The following is an 11,870-nucleotide window of genomic DNA, read 5'->3' on the forward strand; positions in this document are numbered from 1 at the left end:
AGCAATTCAAAAAAACTTATAAGAAATAATTCTAGCCAATATTTTTGCTATTTAGGTTATCTTTTTTTTACTATAAAGTTGAAATAACAGGACCAGTTTACTTTCAGGAATTTCTTAAAAATACTGAGTCTACGATGATACCCTTAATTTTTTAGCACAATTATTGATGTAGTCTTAAAATATCTTACTGTTTTTGTGAAGTTTCAGGGTGAAGGAATGTAGAATCATATTGTCAATCTGTCATCTTGATTCAGTTTTTTATTTAAATTGTTTTTGCTATTATATTTTTTTAACAACTTTGTTTTTTTTCTACTTTTCTATATAGCCTGAATTTATCCTATGGCTCTAGTATTCCTTTGAGCTGACAAACAGTACTGCTTATTGAGTTTATTAAAATGTGTGTTTCCTATAATACTCTTCTCGTTTCTTTGACTTCTCAACTCTGTCATCTCTTGGATTAATGATACTTATGTCTGGATTTTATTTGTTCATATTTGTAAATGAATTTTGAGATGGGTTAATATTGTTAGCTTGAGTAATAGTAGTGTTAGCATTTGTTTTCATTACTGTCAGTTTCACTCAACATAGTTAACCTTCCCAGTGAAGCCCAAGATCAAACAAATCTGTTCCCCCATTGTACCCTGCTTCCAGACTTGCCAGTTCAATGACTACTACCAGTAGTACTGTTAGTATAGGAGGTCTCTTTTTAGCACTTAACTGCTTCTTGAGGGATTTACTTCTTTAAGCTTAGAGTCCATGGGATTCCTCTTTACAATTAATTAATTTTAGGAAATACCACAGTACATGATAGTCACAAGATGAAAATATGTATATCAGCTTTCAGTATTGTCCTGACATTTGTTTGTATTGAATCTGGCTAGTGTTCTCCACACTTTGTAGTAGTATAAGGTTTGGGCCTTCTTAAATTTCAGTGCAGTTTTTTAAATTCACCTTTGTTCTTGTTATTTTTTTGTTTGGATGTTAGAGAAATGGTAAATAGGTGCTTATAGTGCCAGAAGTACATTATTTTTTTCTCTTAATTATGTGAATATCAATATCATAGGCATAGAAAATTTGAAAAGAAAGGCACATCAGTTCCTTATGTCTGTGAAGGTGTTATCAGTAGTTGGAGATATTAATGTATCTGTCTTGGTGAAAAGTTGGCTTAAAATTGATTAAGAATAACCACTAGGAAGGCACCCAAAAGCTGAATTAATGATCCCAGGGATGAGTATGGCTAGGCCCTTTTTCTTGCTAAATTAGTTTGCACAATAGAGTCTTCAAGGAGATTTTTCTTTTCAGTAAGCTCAGCTTTTCAGTAGGTAGCTAATTTGAAAAGAGGTTTGGGAAATCCGACTATTAAGGTCATGATTTTCCTTACTGTTTTTGCCATCTAGAAGGGAATATTTAAGTCATTTTTTGATGGCTGTGCAGTAAATAAAACAATAAACTTCTGATTGTATGGTATATTAAATTGCATCATGAATTTCTGATTTCTGCTTGTTTTTTTTTTCCTCCAAAGATTTTCTTGAACAAACAACCAAACCCAAGAAAGAAGCTCCTTGTGCCTTGTGCACTGGATCCTCCCAACCCTAATTGTTACGTATGTGCCAGCAAACCAGAGGTGACTGTGCGACTGAATGTCCATAAAGTGACAGTTCTCACTTTACAAGATAAGGTAAGCCCAGAGGCTGCTTCTTTTCCACGTTTGTTCATTTTTCTTTTCCTTAAAAAAAAAAAAAAACAAGTTCCCTTTTGCGTTTTAAAGTGTTACTGTGATAACAAACTGAAAACCAGATTACTACTCTTGAAAGACTGACTACTGAAGTGTTTTGCTCTGATAGCCGGGACGGCTTTGCTATCTGGGATCGTGCTGGCTTTTCTCTCTGGTTCCAGAATATGTGCCTCACATCCCCAAAAGGAATTGGGTATATTTGGCTGGAAAACATGCCACAGGTGGCACAGTATCTTAGCAAGGAAGAGACTCTGTGCTCGCTCTTTGTTTCCCAGATAGTTTGTAAATTCTATATTTTTTTGGCAGATAGGAGATATCCTTAAATGGTCTGGTGATGGTCCTGATTCTGGTGTGTTAAGTTAGTCCCTGAGGAGGTGCACCATTTGTGTACCTGCATTCACCTATAGAGCTCTGGAGGGAGGGAAATGGGGGTTAGGATGTGGTCTGGTCCTATAACCTGGTCCTTGATTCTTCCTAAACTGGCTAGATTAGTTTCTTTATTAGGAAGGATGTCAAAAATAACCCCAGTGGGCGTCACTTCTTATTTTGGGGAAAACTTCAGATTGTTCTCTGGTTATATCTATCATCGCATTACATATTTACATACCTGCTAGACCTTTGTGGTCCTAAGGACTGCTTGAGGAAATGAGGGAATGGCCTTTTTCCCAGAAATGGATGATATACAGGACAGGTGGCTTGCCCTTATGTTTTAGTTGGGGAAGCATCTACTCATTCTTGAGCTTAAAAGCAGTTCCACTATTTGATTATTTGTAAGATACATGGACCTTTTAGAGCGTTCCTTTTTTTTTTTTAAGGAGCAGTTACAGTTGACAGGATATTATCACTTTTGACCTATCTTGGAATTTAAAGAGAGATAGAACTTAGGAGGGGGAAGACTATCTGAGAATCAGGTTAATGAGAAAATCTGCATCTGTAAAACATCTGCTAGTACAGGGTTGTTATTGAGACTAAGATAAAACATGTTATGTATTTAGCCCAGTACCTAATCTGCAAGGAAGAACAAAATACCAAGAGCCAATCGGAGTTTTCAGTCCCCCATTTGGAGGAAGTTTTATCTGATCCTCTATCTGTGGTCAAACATGGGGATGGAATGTGGGCATGAAATGTTGGGTGAATGCCTACTGCTTTCCTGCTTGCCCCCAGGTATCTTAGAACAACTTGGCCCCTTTCCAATGGAAGGGGAAAGTAAGAGCCTTTATGGAAAAAAGGTCTAGATTTTTTATGGTATTTAGTTATACATATTAATATTTTGAATCTTTTTTTCTTGTAGATAGTGAAAGAAAAATTTGCTATGGTAGCACCAGATGTCCAAATTGAAGATGGGAAAGGAACAATCCTAATATCATCAGAAGAGGGAGAGACAGAAGGTATTATACATTGCGTTTATTCACTCCATCGTTTGAGTGGAGACTGCCTAAATGAAGGAGCGCACATTAGTTTGTCCACTGCTGTATATGTTACTCAGTGTCACAGCTTTAAGGGGAGATACTTGGTCATGGAGGTGCTCTCCCAAGATGTTATTGCCTTGGTGGGATCACTACACAGTTCCAGATTTTGGAACTCTGTGTCGTCATTGTGTCTCAGGGACTGTTTTTCAATACCACAGTGCACAGGCACCATTTACAGTTACCTCCATGCTCTTGTCTATTCAGAGGAACTGCCTTACCTGTGTCATAGGTCCTGGGAGCTAAATGAGTAATGAGAAGATCACTCAGAGTTAGGTAATCTAAGGCTGGGGAAGCCTTGATAGTTTACTCCAACCGTGGAGCACAGAGTAGTGCTGAAAATCAGTGCCCAGTTTTGGCTTTTTAGCCCTTTTTTATTTTTAAAGTTCAAGCAGGCCATCCCTCATGTTAATGCCTTTGATTTTGTTTAAACTGTCTTAGAATTGGTTCTGGTTGCACCTCCTTAAGTCTACACTAGCCGGTTTGATTGGACTTAGAAATCCTCAGATCTCTTTTGTCACTTTGGCATCTCATCTTTTGGGTTATCATTTTAGTTGATTGCTTCACATCCCAAATTTTGCTAATGCACTGTCGCTTTCAAAATCCAGGGGCATTGGTTTCCCCCTCTATTGACTTAATTATTTACCTATTTGTTCAGTGATCATTTATTCAGTATACTTTGCCAGATCTTAACAGGGATTTAAATGTCAAGCCTTCTTTAAATTAAAACTTTAGTGCCAGAATTCTTCTTGACTGTAGTTTCTTGTCAAGAAATTGTTTGGGATACTAGGTCATGAGTAATTGGAGACTGTGTTTTGGCTGGGTAATAACTATGTATAGCGCCAGGCGGGTACTAACTAGACATGGTTGGGGAATCACTTCATAAATTATGTGTGTCTAACCACTGTGCTGTATACCTGAAACTAATATAATATTGAATGTCAACTGTAATGGAAAAGAAATAGATTTTTAAAAAAATCTCAGTGGCTTAAATGTACATGTGCTTCTCAGAGTAAGACAGCATTTATTCAAATATGTGTGGAGTCCTGTATTATAGGCATAGTCTTAAGAATTCATAATTTAAGAACAAATAAGACAGTAGTAGTCTGGTTTGAAGTACTTTATAGCCTGGAAGAAGAGGAGAGATTATCAACAAGTAGATTTAGTACAGTTGAAGAAATACTATGGAAAAAGATTATATGAATTGAAACTTTATTAAGGGTTGGGGGATTGTTACAGGAGAAAGAGGACTCGGGCCAGTTGAAGAAGTAAGGACCTTCTGAGCAGAGAAGGGAGTGTGCATTTGGACAGAATGAGCAGTATCTATAAAGGCCTGACTTATAAAACAACATAAAAGGCTCTGGGAATGGCCAGTTATTTTGTTTCAGTGGAAGGTGGGATGCTGTGAGTGGGGTTGGCAGTGGTGGTGCACTGGAGGACTTTCTTTGGCAGATGTGTAACACGTATTTGTCTTTTTCCTCCCCTATTATCTTACTCCTACCAGAGTTTAAGCAGTGAAGTAATGGTTATCTTCTAGTATAATCTGCAGAGGGTGAGTTAAGGGTGTGAGAGTGGAGGCAGGAGCCAGCTAGGGAGAAAAAAAAAGTGAAATGAGTGAGGAAATTTTACTAAGATAGAAGCAGATGACAGATTTGAGATTTGCAAGGTCAGAATTCAGGGTGCAGGTGAGGAGGAGAAGCATTGTTAGGCCTGTACAGGACCGTTGCCAGGACTCTGGTTTTACAGATGACGCTAATTCATCAAGATAGACTGCACAGTAACTTTTCTTTTTGAATATGTTGGGTCTGAAGAGTTACTAGTGAGTGGGTTATGTGTGAAAATTCTTTGGGGATGGAAGTCTGGTTGGGAACTAATGTTTTCGAAAGACATTCTGAATAGATTAAAAAGTTAAAATAAGAAATCTGTATGTAAAAGAACTAGAAACTCAGTATTTTCTGGATTTCAAGGTCAAGGTAGGGACTTGCTAAACATTTTTCTATAAGCAATGAAGAAATAATAACTAAAGAAAAAATTTTGTACGATTATGTAGAAAATTACATAAATTTAAACATACCTAGAATTTAAAAGATAGTTTACTTAATATGTGTCGGGCACTGTGGATACAGGTCAGCAGGTTCTGTATAGTCTGTGCCCCTCACAGAACAAATGTTCAGAACTGAGCATTGTGAGCAGGGAGTGTAAGTAGGGAGCAAGATGAGGAAGCAGGGTTTTTTCCTTCTTCAAAGACTACTTTTTTTTTTCCTTAAATTTTTTTTTTTTAATTTTCCAATTATAGTTGATATACAACATTATATTAGTTTTAGGTGCACAGCATAATGATTAGACATTTCTATACCTTACAAAGTGGTCACCCTAATAAGTCTAGTACCCACCTGACACCATATGTAACATAGTTGTTAAAATATTGATTATATTTCCTGTGCTATAGAAGAAGAGTTTTGTAGATTTGAGTGCTTTTGCTGCTTAAGAGAGAGGAGCACTTGAATGTGCTGTAGTTATAATCCGTGTAGCAAAGGTTTATTGAGTGCTAACTGGCAGCTAGACACATATTGGCGATATTCAGGTGAAGCAGAAATGACATATGGAAGATGGAAATATGTTGGAGTATTTATTTTTGGGAGTCCACTAGCTCTTCATTGAATAATGTTGAAATTTTTATGTTGAGAAATGAAAAGTTTATTTAAATGAAATTTCCTTATTTTTCTAAATTGTGAAATTTGCTAAAAAGCAGTTGAAGTTGTCGTAGATAACCTCTTTGCAACAGAATATATTTTGAATGCTAAAAATTGTCTTTGACTTCTCTAAGATTCTAGATTAATTTGGTTTGAGTGGGAGAAGGTTCTCAGAATTTCTCACAGTTTGATAACCTGAAGTAGTTTTGGGAGTTGGGTGTTCAGGGCTGAATTCCTAAGTGCCTAATATTTTAGTGGATTAGTTTGCTACAGGTGCTATACCAGAATACACAGATAGGGTGACTTACATAACGGAAGTTTATTTTCTCATAGTTCTGGAGGCTACAGGCCTTAAAGTGTCGTCAGGTTTGGTTTCTCCTGAGGTCTCTCTCCTTGGCTTCTAATGTAGTTACCAGTTAGATTGGATTAGGGGCTACCCTAAAAGCCTCATTTTAACTTATTCACTTCTTTAAAAAGTCCTAACTCCAGATAGTCACATTCTGAGATAATGGGGTTAGGGCTTCAACATAATGCATTTTAGGGTACACAATTCAGCTTATAGTGGGAGATTAACCTTTTAAAAACTAACATGACTGCTCCATGGAGATAGAACTAAAGTATCTACATTTCTTTCAAATTTTCTAGCTAATAATCACAAGAAGTTGTCAGAATTTGGAATTAGAAATGGGAGCCGGCTTCAAGCAGATGACTTCCTTCAAGACTATACTTTATTGATCAACATCCTTCATAGGTAGGAACTATTGATATTTTAAGTGTAAGACATTGTTTGAATATACACATTTAAGATAAAGTAGATGGAGAAAAAACATGTTTTCTTGCCCTTAAACACTGCCGTTCATTTGAAACTGCACAGTATATTTGCTCCAGTTGGCCACTGAATTCCCTGAGGTTTGACCTACAGAGAAATTTAGGAATTTAGAAATAAACGGAATAGGCAAAAAACATTTTAAGGGTAACTTGTCAATGGTGGCTGATCAGAAAGAGGGTAGAAATCCAGGCGTTTGAAGTTATAATTAGAGGTAAGTTAATTCTGATAATTAAAATAGAATAAAACTTTGTTACTTTTATAGATTTATTGGAAGAAAGGAAAATATTTTTGTCTCATAAAACAAATTATTAATATTAAGAGTTATCCTGTATAGATTCCTGAGTCATGTATTTTTATTTGATTTTACATCCTTTATAAAAAGCATTCAAAGTGCTTGCATTACAGAATGTTTACATATATATAGCACAATTAAAATACTGATGGTCCTCCACTTTGGTAATTTTATCTATTGAGCAAGATACATTTTTGTACATACTCATTGATATCCCTAAGCTGAACTCTTAGGACTTTGGGGTACCATCTAACCAACATAAAGCATTGCCAGCAGTGTCCACAGTTGTTTTGCCAGGGTCGCCATCTCTGTACAAACATATAGCTTGTGTAGTTGTTTGAAAGATATTGTATTTTATATACTTAGTTTATAAAGAGCATAAAATGACAGGGAAGACTGAATGTTGGTTATTAGTAATAAGTGTAAGTTTTACAAAGATAGTTGCGTCAAAGAGATAATGGCTAGGAGTGATCGCTAGCCTCAAATAGACACCAGTTGGATGTCAGTGGTGTGCTTGTGTTGAGTTTTGAAAGAAAAGACGATGAAAGAACATGTACAGTAAAATGGAAATATATCAGATGGTGTCTAAAAGAGGAGGCATAATTAGGGTTTTTTTATCATATTTTTTTAGCTCTCTGGGAACAGAACCCCCCTTATAACATGTAAGTCTTTTGTTTGACTTTCATGCATTAAACTTTCATACATGTTTTTGGGAACTTGTTACAAAAACAGGATGCTGCCTGTAAAGATGGGGGGGGACCCAGAATTCATGTAATCCTACTTCTAAAACCAAATTACTTTTGGTCAGGATCAGAATAGAGTGTGTAGAATCTTTTCGCATAGTAGCTGAAGAAATAATGCCAAAGAATTACATTGGGCCATAGAGTTTGGACTCAATAAAAGATATTTCATGTTTTTTAAAAAAAATCTTTTCTCTGATTTGAAGGTGCAATGTATTGACTATTTGAGTTAGAGTTACAAATTATCACAAATATCTGTTATGTACAGTGTTGTTTTTTATTTTAGCTCTTTGAAAGCTAGAATTCAAATACTTAATGTGTACATAGTATACACTTCAAGCTTTGAGGAACAGTGTCTCTCTGGTGCACCTATGCTTTTGTAAATAGTTGTAACAGTAATCCAGTTTTACAGTGTGTGGTTCTCTTACAGTGAAGATCTAGGAAAGGATGTTGAATTTGAAGTAGTCGGTGATGCCCCAGAAAAAGTGGGGCCCAAACAAGCTGAAGAGACTTCCAAAAGCATAACCAATGGCAGTGACGATGGAGCTCAGCCTTCCACATCCACAGGTGAGTTGTGGCCCCAGCCAGCAGGTTGTTAATTACCCACCAAACAAGACTACATAGGAACAAACCGATTATTTTATAAATATTAACCATAAAGTAGAAATCCATAGGACTACTACAGGTGTGTTGGTTTGGCATTGATTGTTTTAATGGAGCTTTGAATGTATGAACCATGAAGACATTTAAGACTGGGGGAAATTCTTACAGAAAACAGAAACACTTCTTATTTTTTGTTAGTGGGTGTTTACAACTGGAAATGTCAGTGAGCTTATTAGTGAATAAAGACCATCCATTCTTAGAAGTTTTGAATTTTGTGTGAAAGAATCAGTGCATCTGACTATTTTGAGTGAGTGGATGCTTGGTAAATATAGAATTGTACCATTTCAGTTTTCCCAGAACCAGTGTGATTTTGGAAAGTGCATCAGAGGCTGTTTCCCTGGATTTTCAGTGCTGCTGCTTGGTGCTTTTTACTGTGCTGGATTTCGATGTTTATTACCTCTCTCCCAACCCCCAGCACACACACATATACCTCTTCATTCTTTAAGTTAAGAAATAAAAGTTATCAATTTTTTACTTCTCAGTTTGCATTTTTTTGACCCCGTGTCTTTGGTGTTCATTGGAATGATGTTCTCTGAGAGTTTTAAAGATGGACTTTGAGACTGTCTAGAGTTTGGCCCACTTGTGGGCCATGGGTTCATGACCATTTTTTTTGCTCTGAAAATAGGTCCATCATTCTCTTTTGAGAAAGGACTATGGTAGTTTTTTTTAAATCATAATTTGAAATGTGCATTTACTGATCCCCTAGTGTGGGTAGGTTTCGGAGGCTGTAGCAATAAGTAAGATAGGTACTTTGCCTTTGGTTTGGTGGAGTTGTGGGGAGGGTGCAAAAACCCACTGTAGGATAGGGTAACAAGCATGTACTGTAGAGCCCCACTATGTGGATTTGAATCCTGACCTCATCCTCTGCTATTGTGTGACCTTGGGCAAGTCAACCTCTCTGTACCTCAGTTTCCTTTTCTGGAAAATGGATAATAATGTTATCTTCTTTATAGGGTTGTTGTGATGATTAAATGAGTTGTTATATGCACAGTGCTCAGAACAGTTCCTGGCACATTGTAAGTGCTATATATATGTTGTTGTTGTTTATTATTATTATTACCACTGCTACCAGTATTAGGATTTGTACCCTTCCCTTTTCTGTTGGTGAAATAGAAACAAGGAACTGTAATAATTCCTTTGAGTTATATATAATGCTTGTTATAATTTTTTGTTTTGATTAGAAATGAAATAAGTGCTTGTTACAGAAGACATTAAAACAGTACATATATGTGTAATGTATAAAGCAAAAGTTCCCTAAGGGTGGCCATTCTTAAGTTTGGTGTTTATCAGAAGAGTTAGTCTTTTCACTTATATAAAGTACTAGTGAGCCACTTATAACTCCACACTTTTAACCATTTTTTCTTTTTTTTTTCTGAAATAAGCACAAGAGCAAGATGATGTACTCATAGTCGATTCAGATGAAGAAGGTCCTTCGAATAATGCTGACATCAGTGAAGAGAGAAGTCGCAAGAGGAAATTAGATGAGAAGGAGAGTATCATTGCAAAGAGGTCACGCACAGAACAGACAGAAGATCTTGATGATGTTATAGCATTAGATTGAACAGAAATGCCTCTAAACAGAATCCACTTACTGCATTAGGTCATCTGGGCATCTGGAACCAGGTTTATTTGTTATGTTCTTTGTTCCAAAGGGAAAAAATTAACACCAGTGACTTGAAGGTGATTCTGCTCCCTTTGAAAGCATTCATTTTGCTAGAACTATTAGACACTTTGCGGTATGTTGTATGGAATGTAGAAATATAGTTTTAAAACCCTTCGAACAAAGCATTTGCATAACCAGTCATGAGGTGAAACAACACAATGCATGTTGCCTTTTTAATGTAAATACCCGTAGGTATCATTTAATAGTTTTAAAATATTGTGGTTTAGTAAAGTTGATACCTGGTTATAAATATTATGCCTTTATTTTTGGTTAGAAGAAGAATTATTTTTAGCCTAGATCTAACCATTTTCATACTCTTTGACTGAAACAGATTCAAAAAAGTATCAAGTGCTATGCATTGAAACTTGTTTTTAAATGTTACCTGGCGCTATGTATATTAATGTAAAACAATGTTAATTTACTCAAGTTTTCAGCTTGTACTGCCTGGTATGTCAGTGTAAGAAGCCAGTTTTTGTGTATTGTTACAGTTTCAGGTTATTTATATTTGAAGTTTTGTAAAACTCAAATACGACTATACTTATGGACCAAATAAATGGCACCTACATACTTGTTACACATGCCTGCAAAGTTCACGTGTCTGCTGCTTCGTTGGATTTATCCATCATGTTTACTGCAGGCATGCTAAATTCTTTCCTTTTAAAAAATTAACTTGTAATGGATGTCAAGGTTAAAAGATCTGTTTGCCATAGATGAGTACTTTCTAAAATAAAGCTTTTAGTGGCAATGTTGCTTTTTAAATTTGGATTGTAAATAGATGGCCTTTTGTTGAAAGCGTTTAAGTGATCTTTGCCCAGTCCCAGTAACTCGGAGCCTTGGATTTGAGGTTTCAGAGTGGGAGAGTCTTACCTTCATTCTGCAGTCTTCTCTGGATTGTCCCCTAGTTCATTGGAGTTCCTTCTCGAGTATTCCATTCAGGGTCTAGCTCCTGCCCACAGACGTGGCCAGACCAGTGCTGGACAGATCAGCACTCATCTCTCTCCTAGACCCCAGAGCACCTTGGTCCTTAAGGTACTCTCCTCACCCAGATGTGCCTTGAGTTTTCTGATAACAGAAAACCATGAAGCCGTTTCCCCCATTTTCTACCTCTGCCTTTGGTGTTATTGGCCACAGTCAACTAAATTTCAAATTGATAATTCATTATATTGTCCTACTTGGTGTAATTGTTACTCTGCCCCACAGCTTATTAACTCTTACTCTTTTTTTTTTGGTATCATTTATAAATTACCATGTAATCAAAGCCTTCAGAAAAAATCATAGAACAAGAAGGCTCTCAGGAGCATGCTGCTTAATGCCTCCAGATTGACTGACTTCCAGCTTTCCAATATAGCATTTGGAAGATCCCCACTCACAACTCTGAGCCTGTGAGGTTCACTTTGCTTTTAGATTTTTAGAGGGTGTTTCATTTTCCTCCAGAAAAAAAAATCTTTTTAGATTATAGAACTATGTAACAGATAAAAGTGAAATACCTTGGAATATCACCCCCAAAATAAGTTTTGGTTAACTGGTAATCATTTTCAATTTTGAAATTTTGAATTCTGAAAATGTCTCCAGAAATTTGAAGTTTGAACTTTTCTTCATTCCTTAAAATCTCACCCTGCCTTTTTAGACACAATTGTCAACAATGTGTTTCTGGCATTTTATATATATTCTTTTGTTTTCTTTGCCATTTCGAATATACATGGCAAAAAGTGTGCCAGTGTGATCTGTAGAGGTGTTTCTGTTCTGGCAGGCCAGTGGTTTTCATCTTTTCAACAATTACTACTACTTT

At 36.3% G+C, this 11,870-nt stretch overlaps 1 protein-coding gene across 2 annotated transcripts in view; it reads left to right on the top strand.

Moving 5' to 3' along the window:
- UBA2 (ubiquitin like modifier activating enzyme 2) overlaps nucleotides 1-10,840 on the top strand; it is a 30,533-nt gene extending 19,693 nt beyond the window's left edge. For both annotated transcript variants that reach the window (XM_006926796.3, XM_025042565.1), the window contains exons 13-17: nucleotides 1,523-1,678; nucleotides 3,027-3,123; nucleotides 6,540-6,645; nucleotides 8,186-8,322; nucleotides 9,801-10,840. In XM_006926796.3, coding sequence (XP_006926858.1) covers nucleotides 1,523-1,678; nucleotides 3,027-3,123; nucleotides 6,540-6,645; nucleotides 8,186-8,322; nucleotides 9,801-9,979 — 675 coding nt within the window. In that variant the 3' untranslated portion in view covers nucleotides 9,980-10,840. The remainder of the gene's footprint in view (nucleotides 1-1,522; nucleotides 1,679-3,026; nucleotides 3,124-6,539; nucleotides 6,646-8,185; nucleotides 8,323-9,800) is intronic.
- The last annotated feature ends 1,030 nt before the right edge of the window (nucleotides 10,841-11,870 follow it).

This window comes from Pteropus alecto, unplaced genomic scaffold (genome assembly GCF_000325575.1).
Source record: "Pteropus alecto unplaced genomic scaffold, ASM32557v1 scaffold7, whole genome shotgun sequence".
Lineage (NCBI taxonomy): Eukaryota > Metazoa > Chordata > Mammalia > Chiroptera > Pteropodidae > Pteropus > Pteropus alecto.